The sequence below is a fragment of the Capsicum annuum genome, chromosome 11 (assembly GCF_002878395.1).
Source record: "Capsicum annuum cultivar UCD-10X-F1 chromosome 11, UCD10Xv1.1, whole genome shotgun sequence".
Lineage (NCBI taxonomy): Eukaryota > Viridiplantae > Streptophyta > Magnoliopsida > Solanales > Solanaceae > Capsicum > Capsicum annuum.
In genome coordinates, this window is record NC_061121.1 from 526,549 (window position 1) to 547,665 (window position 21,117).

At 32.2% G+C, this 21,117-nt stretch overlaps 4 protein-coding genes across 5 annotated transcripts; 2 read left to right on the forward strand and 2 right to left on the reverse strand.

Moving 5' to 3' along the window:
• Positions 1 to 142: 142 nt before the first annotated feature.
• LOC107856436 lies at positions 143 to 5,944 on the forward strand. The gene is made up of 2 exons (XM_016701444.2): positions 143 to 624; positions 1,260 to 5,944. Exons 1-2 carry the CDS (start codon positions 253 to 255, stop codon positions 1,749 to 1,751), a joined length of 864 nt encoding a protein of 287 aa, XP_016556930.2. The 5' UTR covers positions 143 to 252; the 3' UTR covers positions 1,752 to 5,944.
• Positions 5,945 to 12,313: 6,369 nt separating this feature from the next.
• Positions 12,314 to 13,481, reverse strand: LOC107856445 (basic proline-rich protein). The gene has a single exon (XM_016701455.2). It carries the CDS (start codon positions 12,979 to 12,981, stop codon positions 12,565 to 12,567), a length of 417 nt encoding a protein of 138 aa, XP_016556941.1. The 5' UTR covers positions 12,982 to 13,481; the 3' UTR covers positions 12,314 to 12,564.
• Positions 13,482 to 15,213: 1,732 nt separating this feature from the next.
• On the reverse strand, positions 15,214 to 17,558 carry LOC107856447 (chaperone protein DnaJ). 2 transcript variants are annotated; one of them, XM_047399278.1, is made up of 5 exons: positions 17,202 to 17,558; positions 17,013 to 17,100; positions 16,832 to 16,863; positions 16,546 to 16,602; positions 15,214 to 15,838 (listed from the first exon to the last, which is right to left on the reverse strand). In XM_047399278.1, exons 1-5 carry the CDS (start codon positions 17,310 to 17,312, stop codon positions 15,584 to 15,586), a joined length of 543 nt encoding a protein of 180 aa, XP_047255234.1. In that variant the 5' UTR covers positions 17,313 to 17,558; the 3' UTR covers positions 15,214 to 15,583. The 2 variants fall into 2 exon arrangements, with proteins under 2 accessions (XP_047255234.1, XP_016556942.2); XM_016701456.2 differs by having other exon boundaries at positions 16,832 to 16,902; positions 17,202 to 17,456.
• Positions 17,559 to 19,785: 2,227 nt separating this feature from the next.
• LOC107856442 lies at positions 19,786 to 20,862 on the forward strand. Its single transcript, XM_016701450.2, has one exon. The coding sequence runs from the start codon at positions 19,786 to 19,788 to the stop codon at positions 20,860 to 20,862; it is 1,077 nt and encodes a 358-aa protein (XP_016556936.2).
• The last annotated feature ends 255 nt before the right edge of the window (positions 20,863 to 21,117 follow it).

Consider the following 21,117-nt stretch of genomic DNA (forward strand, 5'->3'; position numbering starts at 1 on the left):
AACATTTTTGAAGAGTTTGAGCAACATATGATATAATCACTAACAAGATCGTTAGAGTAGAGATGAATTCCCTGGATAATTATGTGCTTTTATATGTTTTATCTCATGCATTTTATTTTTTGTATCAAGTGTTTTCAAATTAGTCTTACTTTAGGTGAAGGTTATATACTTCCTCAACTATTTAATGTGTGTACAGTGATTATAATCTTTCTGATTTTTGTTGATAATCTATTCCACAAGAATATAAAGACAATGAATAGCCAAACATCTTCAAACAACGCATCAAAAAGATCGAGCAATTCAACTCCTTCGACTCGAAGGACATGGACTGCACAGGAAGAACAAACTCTTATAGATGGGTTAAAAGAGTTGTGTGCTAATGGCTGGAGAGGTGATAATAGAACTTTTAGGCCGGGATACCTGAAGGAGTTGGAATGTTATTTGCGTAAACATCATCCTAACAGTGGATTAAAAGCTGAACCACGTATCGTATCTAAAATAAGGCATTGGAAGAGATGTTATGCGAGTATAGCTATGCTAAAGAGCCAAAGTGGTTTGGGATTTCAGTATAGTGATGGAGCTATAATAGTTGATGATCCAAAATTTTGGGATGACTTCCTAAAGGTAATCAATGCTTTACTTCAAGTTATTTTAATTTCGTTACTTTATATATGTGTGTTGCTGCTTCTTTTTTTACAGTTAACTTTGGCATTGATCACCTGTAATGCATTACATAGCTATAGCTAGCTTTACATAATCTGCTGTGTAGTAAATATAGACAACTATCAAATCTCAACTTTAAAAGCTGTTGAAATCTAGAAAATGAATTGTTGCAGTCTCAACTTTAAAAGCTATTTAATAGGAGTGAATTCATCAAATCCATAACTTATTCTCTCAATTCCAGAAAGTCTTAGCTGTAGCTATCTTATTTTATAGTTGAATGTTGATGAGGCTCAAGCCACCTACAGTTTTGGGAGTGCACACCCTGCCTCGGGCCATCAAAAATATTTCTTGATATAGTATTAGTATCGGTCCAAGCATATCTCTTATAATGAGCATTAATAACCTGGAATAGTGAAATGTTGTGCCGAATAAACTTGATTTTTCAAAGATAACAGATTACACAAATTATACTTTCCTAATGTAAGAGTTCTTCTTAGTTGTCCATGAAGTGAGTTTTGTCTTTATATATGTTTTTTGAGTGAGTTAACTGAATAATATTACATTACTTTGGCATTTTCTTAATGATTATTTTCTAGATTGATCCAAATGCCAAGAATATGAACACCAAAAAATGGCCGATGTTTGAGGATTGGGAGGAAATCTTTGGAAAGGATAGAGCAACGGGAGAGTTTGCCAAAGGACCGCTAGATGCCGCTGAGGAAATTCAAAGGAATCAATGTCCAGAACTTTTTAATGTCATGACTTTGGGATTTCCTATTGATGTGGATGGAGATGAAGAGGAAGATGCTAGCCATAAACCAAATGCAGCTACTGGAGAACCTGAAAATGATACTGGACCTACTGCATTTACTGGAGCATCTGAAAATGAAAATGCTGGAGCATTTGAAGCTGGATCCCAACAAGCCAACAAACAAGATGAGTACACTAGAAGGTCATCTAATGTCAATGAAAAGGAGAAATGCAAGAAAAGGAAAAAAAGCTTGGAGAATGATAATGAGACATTTCTTAAAGGTATGATGGAGGTTATAAAAGGTTTTACACAAACGAATGAAATCCGATCTTCGTAGTCAAATTTATTCCATCATTGAGTCTCCCATATTTGAGTTGTACTCAACCGAGCAACGCATCAAAGCAACAATGGTCCTTTGTGATGATGTCAAAAAGATGGAATTGTTCATTCGTATGGGTGAACTTGAACGTCAGACGATGATGTTTATGATTATCAATGATAATTTTTAGAGTTTGGTAGATGTGTGTATAAGTGATGGCTCTATTTTGATAGTTTTTGCTTAACTGAAAACCTCCGAAGGTTAATTGTAGTGTGATTTTTTTGATACGTCGGAGTACGTCCTATCTTGTCTATGACTACGCTTGGTGTATGGGCTCAAGGATCATAGTTTTTGTATAACTAGCATCTACGGAAAAACTTGAATGTGGTGGCACTGGTGATAAACTCAAATGATGTATGTAAATGTAATTATTAAGTTTGCATAGTATATCTTTTGTCAGTTGGTGTATTTGCTTAAGTTTTGGGACTGATTGAAAGGTCCCATTTCAATATTATGCTAGAAGTTCATTATTGGGGACAGTAGAAGACTTGCACAGAATAATTTGGAGAGAATTATGTTGCGGTTATTGCTGATCTCGTTTTCGTACTAGAGTTTGAAGAGGCTTTTATTCTGACTCTCTATATTTAGAGCTTATGACCGTTCAGCTTTAGCATTTCATTATATTCCAAAGTCTAAAGCCATGACTCCTTTTTCACACTTACCAGATGCACAGGACATTGCCTTCACGACACTTCCTGTTGTAGAGTATGCTATGGTACATGTTGAACTCGATAGGAATTTGGTATTGACTATTGAGTGTCTCAAACAAAACAACCAAGTTCTTCCAGTTGAATCCAATTGCACAAGTTCCTTTACAGGACACACTCGATAGCTATGTAGGTGCGAACAAGGTTATTGCTTTCTATGCCTAAGTTCGCACTGTTGTAGCATTGTGTGTAATCGCTGAAGCAAAATGTTTCTCCTACTACTGTGTTAGCTCTCCAGTTCAGAATACAAAAGAAGTCACTCATTGTAGATGTTATGAAGGATCTTAGTAAGAGGGTAAAGTTACTCCTCGAGTAATTCTACTAAAGTGTTCATGCACGCGCCTCGAGTAATTCTACAGGATTAGTAGAGGTACCGGGTAACTCTGTTCATCACGGCTCGTGGACATCTAAATTTTTGGGAGGTCTTATTCAGTTTACCTTCACAAATTTTGGTGATTACGGAGAGTATGATGTAGGCAACCTACTCTAGTGCGATTATGATTCAACTATTTTTCCTTCCATCACTTACACATGTTTTACGCGATATATGTTCTCATTTTAATTTGAAGCATTAAAGTTAGATGGTTGGTTTCGTATAAATATCTATCTAGTGCAGATAAGTGTTATTCGTAGTGTATGCCCGAGCTGAAGAAACTTCTTGCTGCTCTCGGTCGGTGCAGAAGCATCTTTCATTCACGCAGGATACATCGTAGCGCTGCATTTTGAGAAGGGTATGATGTATGCAACCTACCTTGCGCGATTATGATTCAACTATTTTTCCTTCATCACTTACACATCTTTTACGCGATATATGTTCTCACTTTAATTTGAAGTGTTAAGTGTTTCTGATGGATGGCAAATAAGAAAATCAGGCTGAAAGATCGATAGGCCTAATGTTTTCATGTCTTTAGGACCCAATGCTGATGCATCAAGCAGGACATGCCAGCCATACATTTCGTATGTTTGTTTCGTTGAAGAATTAGTTAAATGTAATAAAATTACACTTGACCGAAAAAAAACCCAAAACAAATGACTTCAAAGATGGACAGTGGCAGATTAAAAGAAAAGGGTATATGAGGTTCCAACAATTGTTTGAATGATAATGTCTCATTTCATGATGTGATAGACGTCCATAAATTATTTGACGAGGGGTCTATGCACTTTAAGCACTTGAACTATTCATATTTTAATTTTTAAGATATCAAGTTAAATGAAATAGAAAATCCACAAAAAGATCAAGGATAAAAATGTAAAAAAGATATTTGTAGAATATTAAACCAACCATAATCCATGGTATATCTAGTTTTTAACACAATGAATCAAACGCTTGATAAAAAAATAATCCATGCATTAGTAATTCCTGTATTACTAATCCTTATATAACTTATTTTTCTACCAAACGATCCCTTAGAATAATAAGACCACCATTGTTGGTAGTTGATTTGTATCTCTCATAAAGATTAATCACTAAAGCACAGCCAATCATTTCATTTCTTCTAATTAAATAAATACATGTACTTTATAATATTCTATTAACTTATTTTGATCACTTAATTACATAAGAGTCACCATCACATACAAATCATCGAATCAATTCATGCCATAATTTGATATTAACATCATAATATACTTGCTAATCTGTCGAAGTCTTTAGTTAATTACAAATCATAGAGAAAAAATATCAAATATGTTATATGATTGTGACCTTTTAACATCTTAAGCTACCAAACAAAATATCACTCTCTTTAAATGGCCAATATAAATCACTCACAGCCTGCCTGTTAATTTGTGTTTATTTTTTTTCATCCATTAATTTCCCACTTCTCATTACAGAGAGGAGAAAAGGGAAAGAAATTAAAAATGGTTGACTGTCAATGTATATAAGTTATATTTTATTTTTAAAAATGGTTCAACTTTCATCTATTAATTGTGTTAAATGAAATTATATAATTTAATATATTGTAGAAGGTTACTTGTCCTTAGTTCTTGCACCTAAACAAATCACAAAATAAACCAAAAAACAACATATTCAGTATGATTTCATAAGCAATGTTTGGAAAGAATAAAAAGTATGCAGCTTTACTTTTACCATTTAGAGATAAAAAAACCATTTTCAATAGACATTCCAAGAAAAAGGTGAAAAAGAAAAAAAAATGGTGTCGTCGGAGAGATTTAAAAGGAAAAAGAATAACAACAACAATATATTCAGTATGATTTCGTAAGTGATGTTTAAAAAGAATAAAATTAATGCAACATTACCCTTACCTTTTAGAGAAAAAAAAATCATTTTCCATAGACATTCCAAGAAAAAAGAGAGAAAAAACAACAAAATGGTGGTGTGATTGGAGAAATAAAAAAGGAAAAAGTTGGCTATCATAAAAGAAAAAATGATGAGAAAGGAGAAGCTACTTGTTCAAAAGAGAGATCAAAATTAGGTGGTTGTTATGATTTTGTATAACCTCATATTTTCACTATCACAACCAACAAAAAAAAATGCAATAAGATTGATGAGATTCATGTGTTATTAATCAAAGATGTCGAGTCTAAATTTGAGAATCAAAAAGTTTATTTAAGAAAAAAAAAAAGCTTTATCTAAAAAAATCGATCACAAAATTTATTTTATTATTTTGTGCTCGACTTGGATGTTATCAAAAATGTTTTCTCATCTAGAATGTATTCAAATTAATCACGCCAATGTGTAATATATGTTATAGTAATAACTAATAATAGTTATACAAAGAAAAAAGAGAGAAGCAGCCTATATTGACCTCATTAATTACTAGAAGGGTCCAAATATTTGTATGTGTAAAGGATCCAGAATATTCCTCCTTATAGTAAATACAACACAAAAAAAAATATATCATCAAGTAGAATTAAGTTTTTTAGGAAAAATACAATAAATGAAAAACGATGGAGAACACAAACTAATTACCTTCCTCCCTCTCATATTAATTGATCGTTACATTAAAAAAATTAAAGCTCACAATCCATCTCAAAAATAATTATATTTTTTTAAAATTTAAGCTCAAAACCTGTAATTAAAAAAAAGTAATAATATTTACCGCTCCATCAAAATTTCACTTTTGTGTGAAAACAAAATAATTCATCCATTTGTTATTAAAAAAAAAAAAAAGAGTTAACCTTTTTCTGCACATCATAATCAAGAAAGAGAGGAACTCCATTCACATAAAAATCAATACACAAGAGTAGAAAATGAAACTGATGATAACTAATGAGACATTAAAAATCCTAACAACAACTTTTGTCTACTATTAATTACATCAAAAGTTCACTCATAAACATTTAAAAAACCTGCTAAAAAAGCAAAATCACAGAGAGAGCAGTACTAGTAACAATCATCATGATGTTCTTCCAGCTGGTTATTCTTGATGATGATGATGAAACTTGATCGGAGTGAGGAGGCTTTCTATAATAATAAGGAAACCAAGGCACAATTGGTTCTGGTGGTGGTGGTGCTATACCATTAACAAAATCAGGTGGTGGGTTAAGATATGGGTCATAACCACCACCTTGTGGGGTGGGTGGGGTGTTTGGGACATACCCTCCTTGGGGTGGAGTAGGTGGGGTGGGTGGGGTGGTGGTTGCTGGTGGAGGGTTGTTTCCAGTAGGGCCAGTTGGTGGTGGATAACATGGATAAGCACACTCTTGGCTTATGATTCTTGAAGGAAAGTTGAGGAGTAATATTACAAGTGGAAGAAAGTATAGTAGTTGTGTGAATTTTGAACACATGTTTTTTTTTTTTTTTTTGAGTTGTGGGAGAAAAGGAAGGGAAAAAAAGAAGAGGAAAAATGAGAAAAAAGGTGTATTAAGAAAATGAAGTAGAGGTTTTGAGTTTATGGGGGGTCCTTTTAGAGAAACATACAAAGGAATAAACAAAGTATGCATGTGTTGTAGTGCATGGATGATCAGACTACTACTTTCTTAAGTAAAGATCTCGGATTTGAGTTTTGAATATGAATTTTTTTTATAGAGATTAGAGAACACTATTTTTGAATGGAATCTTATTTGATACAATTTAAATTAATCAGATTTTAATATAAATATCGAACATCAGATGAGAAACTCAAAAAAAAAGGAAACAAAATAGGGAAAATGACAAAGGGTATGATGATTGTTTTCCTTTTCTAAAGAAGGAAAAAAGAGAAATTATTTGTTTAACGAATTTTAGGAGCTCAATTAGTTAGCTGAATTTTTATTATATTAATGAAGATCTAATTTTTTTACCTTGTAATTTCCTTCTTTATTTTCCTTATACAAAACAAAAAATCAACCAAGGGATATTAAGGAAATGAAGTAGAATTTATTTTTTATTTTGGGGAGAAAGATAGACAATTTTTTTTCTCCCAAAATATTGTAGAAAGAAGTGGAAGAAAAAAAAAAAGAATTAAGGAATGAAGTGGAAATTGTTTGCTTAAGATGAAGGGAAGAGGCAAAAAGATGAAAAAGTATGGAACAAAAGCAAGTGTGTTTTAGGCCACTTTATATTTATGTCTTTTGATGATAATTTAATTAGGTGGAATAATGTTAGGTGGCTCAAGTAATTTTATAATAAGAATTTATTAAGAAAGTAGTATCTTTTTGGTGAATAAGTAGCTAATAATAAGATAAATTTTGATGATAAGATTAGGTGATAGGATGTTTTCATCAATCTCTGGTGGTCTCAATATGATCAAACTCACAAATAATTTTATTATTGTTGTTTAATTATTCACAAATTTTGATAGATAAATAAAACTTGATACTATTTTATTCTACCTATTTTGTTAAAGTATATATAAGTTTTACCACATGAACAAATTTTACCTATATTGCTTAATTATTCACAAAATTTACTTGATATAGACTAAATATAACATTATCTACCTTCTTTTTTTTCAATTCAGTGTTCGGTATTCGTATTAGAGTTTGATTAATTCGGATTCGCGCCGCGTAGGGCTCCATTCAGGAGAAAACGCTCCCTATCAAGGATTCTACCATACTCAGGACTCGAATCCGAAACCTCTAATTAAGGAAGGAGCAACCCCATTCACTGCACCACATCCTTATCTACCTTCTACCTACATTGTTAAATTATAGTATTACTTTGTGACTCACTTTTATCCTAAATAAAACCAAACAAATTTGCCAACCCATTTTGTAAATGATAGAAAGCAACAAGCTAGGAAAATAGGGAGGGGACACACATATTAAAGTTAGAAATTTCTCAAGAAAGAAGACTTTTTCCTAATTCATGATGTACTCCATTCACTTTAATTAATAATGATAATAAAATAATAATTAAAATTGAGAATTCAAAGTTATTACTCGAGATTTGAAATAATATTTTGGATCTTGAAATTGAATTGTAAATTTCCACGTTGCTACTATCTGTATTTATCTTGAAAATGAAAATCATTAACCACAAGGGTTGGTGTGGTGGTTCAGCACCTCACCCCTTAAGCAAGAGGTTGGAGGTTCGATTCCCATCCCTGGTGAACAGAGAAAACTCTTTAGCCAGTTCCCTACCGCTTAGTGCACTGACAGTGGAACGAAGAATTAGTCTCATGACTGTCGGTTGTGGAAATAGTTCGGGAAAAAAAACATCATCATCATGCAATTGTCAAATCCCAATCTTTAGCCAGTTCCCTACCGCTTAGTGTACTGACAGTAGAACGAAGAATTAGTCTCATGACTGTCGATTGTAGAAATAGTTCGGGAAAAAAAAAATCATCATCATGCAATTGTCAAATCCCAATCCCCTCCATCTATAAAGGACTCAATGTTATTTTTTGAAAAATTGATTGATATTAGTTTTGGAGCTTAATAATCTTAATTAGTATCTGAATTCATATAGAAAAAAATATTTTGATGGAGTGTGTTCCTAGCCAAGGTGACTTCAAATTATTTTACATTTTGATATTCAAAGCAAATAAAAGCAAAAAACGTCATGCTCTTATTATAATACATTGATTATGATGATTACAATATACAAAGGTGGACAGAGAAAAATAGTAAGTGCATGACAATTTTCTACCAACTGTAATAATAAGTAAATGTGAAAAAGAAAATAGAGAGCCTTGACTAATCAAGAATTGAATTATTTCACACGCAAGGGAAATTGGAAAAGTTGGGCATGTGTTTCTTTTTTTCTTCTATAATCATCTACTGGACTATTTTGATATTTACAATATCAATTAATTCAAATTCATATCACATAAGTTCATTAAAAATAATTGATGAAATAATCCTAGCGGCTTCTAATCTTATTAATTTTGCATCCTCTAAATTCTCAAGTTCAGAACTCTCTACTCTTTTTTTTCATCGCTTGCTATCATCATTTCATCAGTTAAACAAACAAAAAATATGTCTGTATACTAAAATCTTGAAAATACATCTTGTTAATTCTGACATTGATTTTTTTTTTTTTCTTAAAATCCAAATTTAAGATCATTTAATTAAAAATATAAAAGAAATTTTATTCATCCTACCACACCCGTTTCAAGTAGGATTAGTGGTAGCGGTTGATATATATACTTGATTTTATTGATTATTGATTTATGAGAGGTTTCCTAATGATAGAGATATGTGGGCCAAAAGGAAAAAGGAAGGCACGATGAAGTTCTTCAAAGGAATAAAACTCAAAATATGTCCAAAAACTTTCAAGTTTATCAGTTTATTTATTATTAAGTACCAATTAGCATAAAGCACATTACAAGCCTAAGGTTCAAACGTTTGTTGACATGTCTTCTCATCTTTGTTTTATTCTCTTATCACTAGGATATATGATTCATCCAACTTATCCAATTAACCTATTACAAAGGGATATACAATATATAGAATATTAACATTAATGGAAAATAAACTTTTCTATGAGAAGAAAAATATAGTAGAAGAAACTAGATTCACATATTATACATGTATAAATCTTTGTTTTAAACTTTTTATACATAATGTGATTTTCTCCTCTACTTCTGCCCTTGAATAGGTGCATATATATATATATATATATATATATATTGTTATTGTTATTGTTATGCATATAAAGTGAAGGATTAAGTGAGTTGAGGACCCTTTTCATTTTAAATTTTAATACCTCGATTAAAACTATTTTTTGTTATCATTTACGTTTTATAAAAATAGCATTTACTGTCCACTTTTCGATTATTTTTGAAAAATACGATATACCATTAACCATTTTTAAGGTTATAATACTTTTAGAATGGTCATGCTAATTTGTTGTTTTGGGTTGTAGACAACCAACTAATGAGCAAACTCATTTCATTCAGAAATAATATAAAGTGTCAAGTCTTTATGCAACAAGCTGGAAAATTCTCCTAAAGGTAGAATATGTATATTATAACCTTTTTTTTTCTTCAAGCCAACAAATGAAAGAAAAAGTGGAACTTTCCTACAAAGTGGTGGAAAAAGAGAAAAAAAAGAGATTCTTTTTTTTATTTTTATTCGGTATTTGATACCCGCATGAAACTCGAGTAATTTAAATTCATATCGAATCGTGTCCCATTCGAGAAATAACGCTCCCTATCAAAGATTTTTTTATATTTAAGAGTCGAATCTAAAACCTCCAATTAAGAAATCGGAGGAGCAGTTTCATTCACTTTAAAAAAAAAAAATCTTCTAATTAATAAAAGAAGCCTATACATACAATCGAAGGACTACTTAATTTTAAAAAAATTGTAAATATAAAGATCTATTTTTATCATCTTCTAAAGTGGGACAAATTGACACATCATAGGTGAGTAATCATGTTACATATGCATGTCCATTTGTTTCACGTCAAATCAAAACTTGTAGTTATCCATAATAATACTATATTGTTCTTTCTGTCCATTATTCAGCTCTTAATATATAATCCATTGATATATATTTCTCTCTGAAATAATTAAAAATGAAAACAAAAATTATAAGTAAATATGAAGCAGTACTTTATCCTTAATAGGTCTTTAAGTGACTCAAATTTAAATTACTTAAACTTTAAATAAATATAAACCCCTGGCCTAAAAAACATTTTTTTTTTCTGATGAAAATTAAAATCTAAACCAACAACAGCACATGGGTTTAGTAAGCAACTAAAGTGGAAAAATTATATTCACACAAGTGGACAAATTCAACTCTAACAAGTCTTAATATTCAATGAATGATAGATGGACACCTAATTAAAACTTTGTGCTAAAATTGAAACTTCAAAAAAAGTTTATTGTACTATAACTTTTGGGACCATGGAATTTAATAGGAGATAAAGTGGATTCTAGAATTTGTGAAACCAAAGTTGATTTCGTTTTCCCCACTTTAGTACTTTTTATTTCTGACATATAATAAAATCTTTGTGGTAAAACAACTATTAGGACCTTTTTATTCATTTCTTTCTCATGAAAATAATAAGTTGGTATGCATGTTCTAGTTGATCTTTGAAAAATTTATATTTATTTTGTTTTTTTAGTACTTACATTTAAGAGATAATAAAAATATTTATATAACTATAGACCGTCGATTATATATCACAGAACTAACTTCATATTAAATTTACCATCTTAATATAAAATTGTTCTTATTATATCGTGATTTATTTTTAATACAAAAAAAAATGAAAGTAAGTTGAAATAAGAGTAAAATATTCAAATTGAAACGAGAATAACTGAAACGGAAGTGTAGAGCGAGCTGAAATGAATAACTCACAACAAAAAACTACTTAAATAATGCAAAAAAAAATCCATGCAAATCGTTAAGACCTTAAGTGAGTTGCAAATCGCTGAACATCGAGCGACTTACAAATCGCTGGACACCAAACGATTTGCAAACCGCTAGACACTAAGCAATTTGCAAATCGCTCAACCACCGGTGTTTTATTCCCTTTAATTTCTTTTCAAATTAAGTATTTCCTTGAAATTTTTAATTAAAAAAATTAGCTCTTTTGACTCCGGACTCCATATTTTGTCGTTGTTATGTGACAATGGGATGAGGAAGTTCTGAACATTTTCATTTTTTTCATTAAAATTAATATTAATATTAAGATATATACTTGTAGTAGCACTTATTTAACAATTTACACAAAAATCCCCAATACTTTCTGCATAATTAACGAATTAATTAAACGTGTCAAACCCAATATATAGTGGTTTTTCCATATTGCAATAAATAATTATTATATCTTTGTTTGATTTAGACCCCCACCTCCAAAGTGCTAATTAAACATTTGTTTTCGCAATCTTTTTTATAAACAAATATTTAAGTAATCATCAATAACCAATATTAAACACTGAAGGGTGTAATCTAATGATCAACAAGGCAAATAAAATTTATAAGAGATTATAAATTTTAAAAAATACTAGCAAGTTACGTAATCTCTTGTCATTTTGCCTAAATGAAATTAAATATATATAATACCACCTCGTCAACTATGCTAATAGTGGATTACTAATATTTAGTGTAATAATTGGATTACTAATATTTAGTGTAATAATAGTTAAAATGCATACAAATTGATCCGAATAACGTAATTATTTAATAAAAAACAAATTATATATGAAGGTGATGTTGCCACATATATACGCCATGACAATTGCTTATCACTGCCTAACCAAATAATGGACCCTAAAACGAGCAAAAACAGAGACTTTTCTAATCAATGCACTTGAAATTTCATAAATTTAAAAATAGACACTAAATTATATTCTTCACTGAATTTGAGGACTCAATACCACTAAAATAATTATTTTAATTTATTTTATTCCCACAAGAGATTATGATATATTCTCAAAGAAAAAAAAGTACAAGAAAATAACTTTGAACAGACGATTGATAACATGTCTCTTGACAATGGATTCACAATTAATTTTACAAAAAACAAAAAGTGGAAGAAAATTTATAAGGTAGTTATTGGAACTAAATGAAACAACATGAATATATCAAGATTACAGCTAATTATAATTAAGGACCAACCTAATATATATATAGAATATTTATACCCACACTTAACTTTTGGTCTCTGAAATTTGCTGCTTCTTCCACTTATTTTTTACTCATAAAATTTGATTTGATGTTGAATTTCACCAAAAATAAAGCAATCCCAAGAAGAATCCACCAATCAAAAGTGAAAATTCAGTAGTAAAGCTCTTTTTTGCACTATTAACGTTATGGTCAACGGGGTACAAATCCCCAGGTGGACCAGTCATGTATATGTATTGTGAATTTGGAGGATAAGGAACATCTTGATCACCACCACCGCCGCCGCCGGAATAAGGAGGAGGAGGAGGGCAGTTGTAGCCACTTGGCGGTTTCGACTTTGGTGGTGGTGGTGATGGTGGTGGTGGTGATGGTGGTGGTGGTGAAGGTGGATTACATGGTTTGTTACATGGACAACCTCCACACTTGTTCTCACCCTCATCTAGTTTTCGTGGATTCAATCCATTGGTTATTTGTATGGACACCACGAAAAATAAGAGAAAAATCACGAACCATGACATGTCTGTTTGGTGAAAAATCTTGAGTTGTTGATAGAAGTGTGAATTTCTTTCTTTTGCTTCTTCCTTAGAAGAAAAATTGGTTTTTGATGGGTGTGTATGTGACAACAATAGTATGTTAAGTAGTGGGAAATGAAAGGAAAAAGGAAAGTAAAGGAAAGGGAAGTGTCAAGAGAAATGAGAGAGTTTGTTTGTTACACTATTGAAAATATTGCATGGAAGTGGCAAGAGAATGGAATTTAAGTTGTTGGTTTTGAGTTTTTTTCCTTCTTGGGGTGGGCCAGTAGTGAGTCATAATTTTTATCGAAGGATTCAGAAGTAAATATATAAACTATATGAAGGGGTTCTCTTCGACATCTACTACTGAACATGAATGGTGGCTCCGCCCCTGGGTGGGGTCAGAGGCAGGGACAGAGCTACCCTTTGATGATGGTTCATCCAAATCTCCTTTGATAGAAAATTATATTATTTATATATAATTAAAATTACTTTTTATTTATAATGTTATGAAAATTTAGGTTCCGCCATGGGAGGGGTTCTTAAAATTACTATTATAGAAGAGTTTGTTGAGGAGGTGTCTCTTCTATGTATGGTATTTATTGGCTTAATCAAGAAGCCAATTTACAAATTGCATGTGGATGCTCCAATTTGTGTCCCCACCATTGGACTCCTTTTCTATATTTTAATCTATTAGGAGTTGAATTAATTTTAATTTAATACCATTTACTCAATTTTGTTTTGATTAATTATAAATAAACACACTTTGTACATCTAAGAAGCATGTATGCTTTCAATAATTTTACCCTTTTTAAAAGGTGTTTAATACTTTGGTCTAGTATCTTGTGTGTAGAGAAGTGGCAATTATTGCAAAAAAAAATTTGATTTAGTTAAGTCAAAGTGAATGTTATAATATTCTTTGGTGCAGGTGAGACTTTCCTTTTCTCCAATCCTACTCAAAAGTAGAAAATGCTTGCAATTTAAAAGGAATATAATTTATTCCTTACCTTTTTACTTATTTATCCAAGTATTATTGGAATCAAGAAACTTAAATCATAAATCAAGCATATATCATTATGATATCATGCATTAACTTAGAAGGCATAATACATAAATATAAGTCTAAACTTGACATCAAATTATGGCACTGACCTTAAATTATGATAGTTTACAAGTAGGCCCTTTAACTATACAAAATCTGAACAAATAAACAATCCGATTTTACCTCACTTGCGCCTAAATGGATTAGTCATCCACTCCGATCAATGACCTTTAATTTTGCTGGTGCATAAGTAGGCCTTTAACTATATAAAAGCTGAACATAAAAATTCTTCAATTCTAACTCGAACGCACATGATTTTATGTGTATACACACATTTTTCCACGTAAGATTTGAGTTCAAGTTTTGTATAGTTTTAAAAGACCTACTTGTACACTATCAATATTTAAAATTAATATTATTATAATTTGATGTCAAGTTTATGATCATATTTATGACAACTTAGAAATCTATAAACTCTTCCCAAAGTTTTATGTTTTGAAACGTAAGTTGAGAATTGATTTAACTTGTAAGGTTGGGCAATCAATTGGGGTCTAGTAATTTCAAGTATGGGTGGAAACGTGTTGCTTTTGTGGACTACTTTGAAATCAATATAGTCAACTAGAATACACTAGAATCCAACTAAGATTTAAAAAAAAAAATGAAGAGATGATGCATTGGATAGTTAAAAGTCTTAAAGTTCGTGTACATTATACATGTATCATTTTATGTGATTTTCACCTTCAACATAAAAACCAGATGCTTTCGAATTCAAATTTCATCGTACCCAGAATGTTAAAAGAGCTTCTTGACGTCTAACATGTAACACATGAAGGGATGTGTTAGGATATAATGTACTTCCTTCGTTGATCAAACTAGCGTTAAAGGACAATTCACAGTAAGAAAATAAGCAAAGCAGAATATCATCATGATTAAGAGAAGTATGTAGTATGGGCTATGGCTATTCTAGGATGTACTTGGAAGTTGTGTCTTGGGCCAAATGTGTATGTCATATACATTGCTGTAACAATTGGCCCATTACACCAAGTCTCTATGGGCGCAGCCGGCTAATGAATTCACAGCGATTTGGCTGGTCAAAGCCATGATTAAACATGATGCTTGTTATAAAGTTGTCAATGATAACCATAACGGTAAGTGATTGATCCCAACACAACATTTAATGAACTGGAACAGACGCATTGTCAATAATAACACTACACAAAATCAAGATTTCTCATGCATAATGTTTCTCCACAATCTCATTCAAAGTAAAACTACAAATTCTTGAAACCCCATTCAAGAACTTATATTTACAGAAAATGGAAGAAAAAACATCTCATCACAAGAGATGTTGCAGCATGGCACATTGTTTCTTGCCTGCAACAACACAAGTCACCAAAACCAAAAATGAATTTTGCCCTTCATTTCTCGTCGTAACGCGTTAGTGTTAAGCATGATCGCATCCAACTAAGTACAATTTCTCTGGTGCACCAAAATTTTTCGTATCCCTTCAAAAAGCAAGCAACATGAATCTCTGCAGCTATTCGTACTTTCTTGAAGAAGCTTTTTTTATCTGCAGAAACGGTTAGCTCCATGCATCTCCATGCTTGGAAAACCGAAGAAGGGATTTCTGTCTGCAAAATTCGCATCCAACTGAGCTGTGCTTGAAGTTCTACAGTCATCATAAGCCATAGAACTACTACAAAACCATTGTGGAGACTCAAAGTTTTGTTGTTGAGGGAAGCTAGACCAATTACAAGTCTCAAAGCCTTGAGCCATTTCCCAAAACATGCTTTGCAACTCCTCCATACTGTAACTCCTGTTCTGTTTTCAAGAATTTGCAATGAAAAAAACAAATCAGATCATCAGGGAAAGAAATAGGCTTTAACATACAAAAGTTCGGCAGAATCTAGTAGCTTTTCTAGAGTTTGCAACAACAAAAATTACATACAGAATCCCGTTATTATCATTTAAGATCCTCGTTCTAAAATCCAATCTGAAACTCATAAACTTCAACTCTTGAATTCGTCTATTACGAATAGAGACATCTCCTCTCAAAAAAAAAACACTCAACCCCTCACCTAGTCCACTATTTTCCAAGGCACAACCAAAAGCATGTCCCTTGGTTGACATTAAGACTGAAAACATGCAAGATGATTTATTTTAATTAAGCACAAGAAACACCAAACAACTTTTTCCTTTTAATTAAAAATATATTATTCTTACGGACAGAATAAGCAATAACACAAATAAAAAAAAAAACAAAAAAAAACACAAATTTTAGGTGTAAAAAACCTTTGATGGAAAAAACCACGGGACAACCCACTAGATCGCACTTATATTATAATACAATGCTTACAAATAAATCCTAACCCCGAAAGACCAACCCCAACGCTACCACCACAAACCCTCCCTCCAAAATCTTTTCTAGACCGAATCAACAAAATTCGAATCACAAACTCGAACATTTATGAAAGATAAAACACAATTGATAACATATAATAAGGGGAAGCCTAGTATAGAAAGTATACCTCTTTCCTTGCATCTTTCATTAGAGATGTCATTTCTTGTAGAAAATCCGTAAATTCCTGCAATAAATTAAGCAGTGAGTCAGCAAAAAATACCAAAACAGAAACATATCAAATGGACAAGGTGAAAAAACAAAATACTCCACAAGATGACATAATTGACACCACAGGATCAAGAAATATTTGGCACATTAAATGTATGGCCAACTTTTTTAATAAAGTGAAAGTGAAGATAGGACAAACAAATTAAAACGCAGGGAGGATAACAACTCCACAAGTTGCAGCATACCTCATCTTCATCTTCTTCAGGGTCATACAAGCCTGCATCATACATCATTCTCTTATTTTGATCTGACAACACTATTGAATTGAAACATAAAATAAAGTACACATTAGCAATGTCAATCAATTTTTTTTATGAAAAACAAAAAGACACATATTTATACCAATTGAAAAAATAGCAACCTTACCTGAATAAGCTTCTTGAATTTGCTGAAATTTCCTCTTAGCTTCACCTAACAATGATGGTGTCCTTGTCCATTTATCAGGGTGCCATTGCTGCAACCAAAACCACCATTTCCCATTAGCAACCAAATCAAACACACACTCATAACACGACAATAACAAAAACACAAAACTTTTTTGTTTCATCGTCATACCATTGCTAGCTTTCTATAAGCTCTTCTAATTTCTTCATCAGAAGAATCTACATTAACACCAAGAACACTATAATATGAATTAGGCAACCTTTCTTGAAACTCCATCTCCATCACCAAATTTCCCCCTAAACAACAACAAATTACCAAAAGGGTATTCCTCCAACTTCAATATTTCATCAAAAAAAATCAAAACTTTAACACCCCCCTTAGCTCTTTCACTCAAAATCAAGAAAATGTGGCACGTAAAGTTTGTTAAGTTAAAACATTTATATATACATAAAATTTTGAAGGTTCGATTACAAAGTGGGGTCCAATAGTACTTTGTTTGTCAAAAAAATCAGTAGCCACGTTGACAGAAATATCTGTATGAGGTGGAAAAGGCCGAAAAAAATGTTCCATTGGGTTCTAGGAGATAAAAGTACAAAGGTTCGAGAAGGTTCCGGGAGGAAAAATTCTGATTATGGTACACGTGGTTTGATAATTATGAGAAGATATTTTGTTTGGAACATTCTGGTGAAATTTTTGGTCCCACATTGGAAAACGTTTGTTTTGGGCACCATTAGATATTTGGTTTGGTAGATCAAGCCCTAGATTAACTTAGTAAATCTTAATTGATGTAATTGATAAAGTTATTATTATGAGATTAGTAGGTTATAAGTTTAAGACATATAATAAATCTCAAATCATTATTGTGATTTTCTTTTCTTAATATCAACCGTTCTTTCGGGATTCTAACATTTGCAACCGCTAAGATAATAATTGAAGCGAAGAAAATTATTTTTGGGCGTGTGTGGTTTTCATCAGGCGTAGGTCACACCTAACTACTTGTCAAAAGTCGAAGTCCAGATGTTTAGATGCAAGAAGAAAAAAGTGGTAGTGGTCATTGACACCTCTGACAATGCTTCAGTAATTTAGTCATAATTTTTCACCTCGATATCGAATTAAAGTAAAATTGATGTTGTTGGAAAGCTGATTCAATTATTTATCTGATGGTAAGGACTCTGGCACTTATTTGTGTCGTCTACTTGCGGATCGCAAGTGGATGAGGTAAGTACCAGAAGTCCAAAAGCCTGTACTTTTAAGTTTGAAATTTAGATGTGCTTTTACCAAATTGCCTACAATTCTCAGTGCTAAATAAATTTCAACAAACGACTATACAATATGATCACACAATGCAACAAACATATATACGAGAATCTCGAATGTTTGTTGTCCTCTTCATTAATCAAAGCCAAAAATATCGGATTTCCTTTGCTTATTGCTACACTCAACTCATTATGCATGTTAAATGCATTTAACAAAAACTACACAAACATGTTCAAATATCTAAGCTTCTGAAAAGCATTATATTATCTATCACTCACATATATATATGTTTTGATCGAGCATTAATATTTCTAAGTTGATATATCTTTAGTATTTTCTAACATCAATATATTCAATGTATTCTCACAAAGTGAAATCTGGAGAGAGTGAAGTATACGCAATACCATTTCTGTAGAGAGACTGTTTTCGATAAAAAAGACCCCCGACTAATGAAGGATAACAATAAATAAAAAACCTAAAAAGAAATATCACACAGCTAGATCAGGGGCGGAGCTAGCTAATGGTGAAGGGTTCATCCGCACCCACCAAAAAATTATACTACTATTTATATGATGTTAAACTCCTTCAATTAATTCTTTTATTTACATTCTTCGATTTTAAGCCCCTTAATTAAAATATGCCAAGATAATATTATAAAGTATCTATTCAAAAATCTTAAATATCACCAAAGCACTAAAAACAAGAGTTTTTCTTTTCGACGTTAATTATATGGATACTTGATTGTTAACAATTAAACAAATATTAATTAAGGATCAAAGTTGCTACACAAATATGAACTAGAATGACTTTTTAGTGACGTAGTCAAAAGCAAAACTATAAAATATTTAGTGTGTGATCAAGTCAAAACCAATTACTCCCTCCGTAAAATAAAAAAACCTATATTTCTTTTTAATTCGTTTAAAAAAGAATAATTTTTTTCTTAGCAACTTTTTAATTTAACTTTTCACGTGGCGCACCATCGAATGTGGTTGAGTTGGTTTGAGGGGTGACTTCCAAAGCGAAAGTCGTGGTATTAATCCCCTAATGTCTCCTCAATTTAACTCGTCGCACAGGATTTACCTAGTGCGGTTTACATCTCCCATGTGGTTAGCTCGTCACACAGGGTTTATCTAGTGCGCTTTACATTTCCCATGTGATTTATGAGCGATTGCACAGTGAGGAATTTACCCAGCAGAAAGTTCTCACCACAGAGTGTTCACCCGAAGGACAGAAGTTATAGCGGCTGCGAGTTTTCTGGAATTTTCAAAAAAAAAAATTTACGTAGCATATTTAATACCACAAGATCGAAGAAAATTTTAGTATATTTAATATATCTTTAATTTAATATTAAAAAATTTAAAATTTTTTTTTATTTTCTTAAATTTTGTGTCAAGTAAAAGTAAATTTTTTTTTTTTTTTAAAACGAAGGGAGCACTATATTATAAGTTACAAATTCGAAAATCAAGTGTTTCTTTCCTTTCAATCAGTTTAAATAATTATGAATTTCAGTTTATTCTCTACCCTTTTCCTCTTCATCACCATAATATCTATTCCTACCGTCGCCGGCACAAAACCCCACGTCATCAATTTCCGATCACCAAATCTCTACCCTAAATCATTCACATGGGATCCCAAATCCCAGCACTTCATCGTCGGCGGTAGCACACGTCATCACCACCAGAACCTCATCTCCGTCTCCGACGCTGGCGTCGTCCATACCTTAATCACCGACGCCACCCTCCCTCCTAACTCCTCCTTCCACGGCCTCACCATCGACCGTCAAAACAACCGCCTCCTCGCCTCCATCCACTGTCCTCCTTCCTCACCGGAATTTCCAGCTCCTTTAAACTTCCTCGCTTCCTATAACCTCCAATCCAACCGCCGCCTCTTCCTCACCTCCCTCTCCGACGAATCCCACCTCCTCGCGGTCGCTAACGACGTCGCCCTTGATTACTACGGAAATGCTTACGTCACCAACTCCGGAGCTGACGTCATCTGGAAAGTCGACATAAACGGCGACGTTTCTATTTTATCGCAATCCAAAGCATTTAAGGCAGCCAAACGTGGTTTAAACGGAATTGTTCATAGTTCGAGAGGATACTTATTCGTTGGCCAATCAAACACGGGAAAATTATTTAAAGTCGACGTCGATGACGGAACGGCAAGGGCCGTTACACTGAACAAGGATTTAACGGCAGCTGATGGAATCGCCGTTAGAGATGACGGAGTTTTATTAGTTGTAAGTAAACGTACCTTGTATTTTTTACGTAGTAACGATGGGTGGGGTGCGGGAGTAGTATTTGACGAAATTGCCCTCGACACACGGAGGTTTGCTACGGCTGTGACAGTAGGAGATCAAAAGAGGGCATATGTGTTATATGGACATGTAACGGAGGGTATAAATGGAAATGCAGAAAGAGAGGAGTTTAGTATAGTTGAAGTGAAGTCAAATGAAGAGAATGAAGAAGAATCTATTTGGTTATATGTATTAATTGGATTAGGATTAACTATTTTCTTTTTTTGGAGATTTCAAATGCATAGATTAGTGGAAAGATTGAATAAGAAAACAGTTTGATTTTTTTGGTTATTATGTTTGCTTAGTTTTTAGTGAGAATTACTTGTAGTTTTGTTTTCTTCCTCATCCTCATCAATAATAATAATATAAAGATTTGATAATTTGACATTATTTATTTCTCAATTAAAAAGGCTTGGATGTGTTTTATTTTATATAATCTATTGGAAATAATTTATGAAGTAGGGATAAGATCTTTATTGTGAATTATGGAGAATCGGTGTGTTAGTATGCTATTTTATTTGCTGAAAACTCATA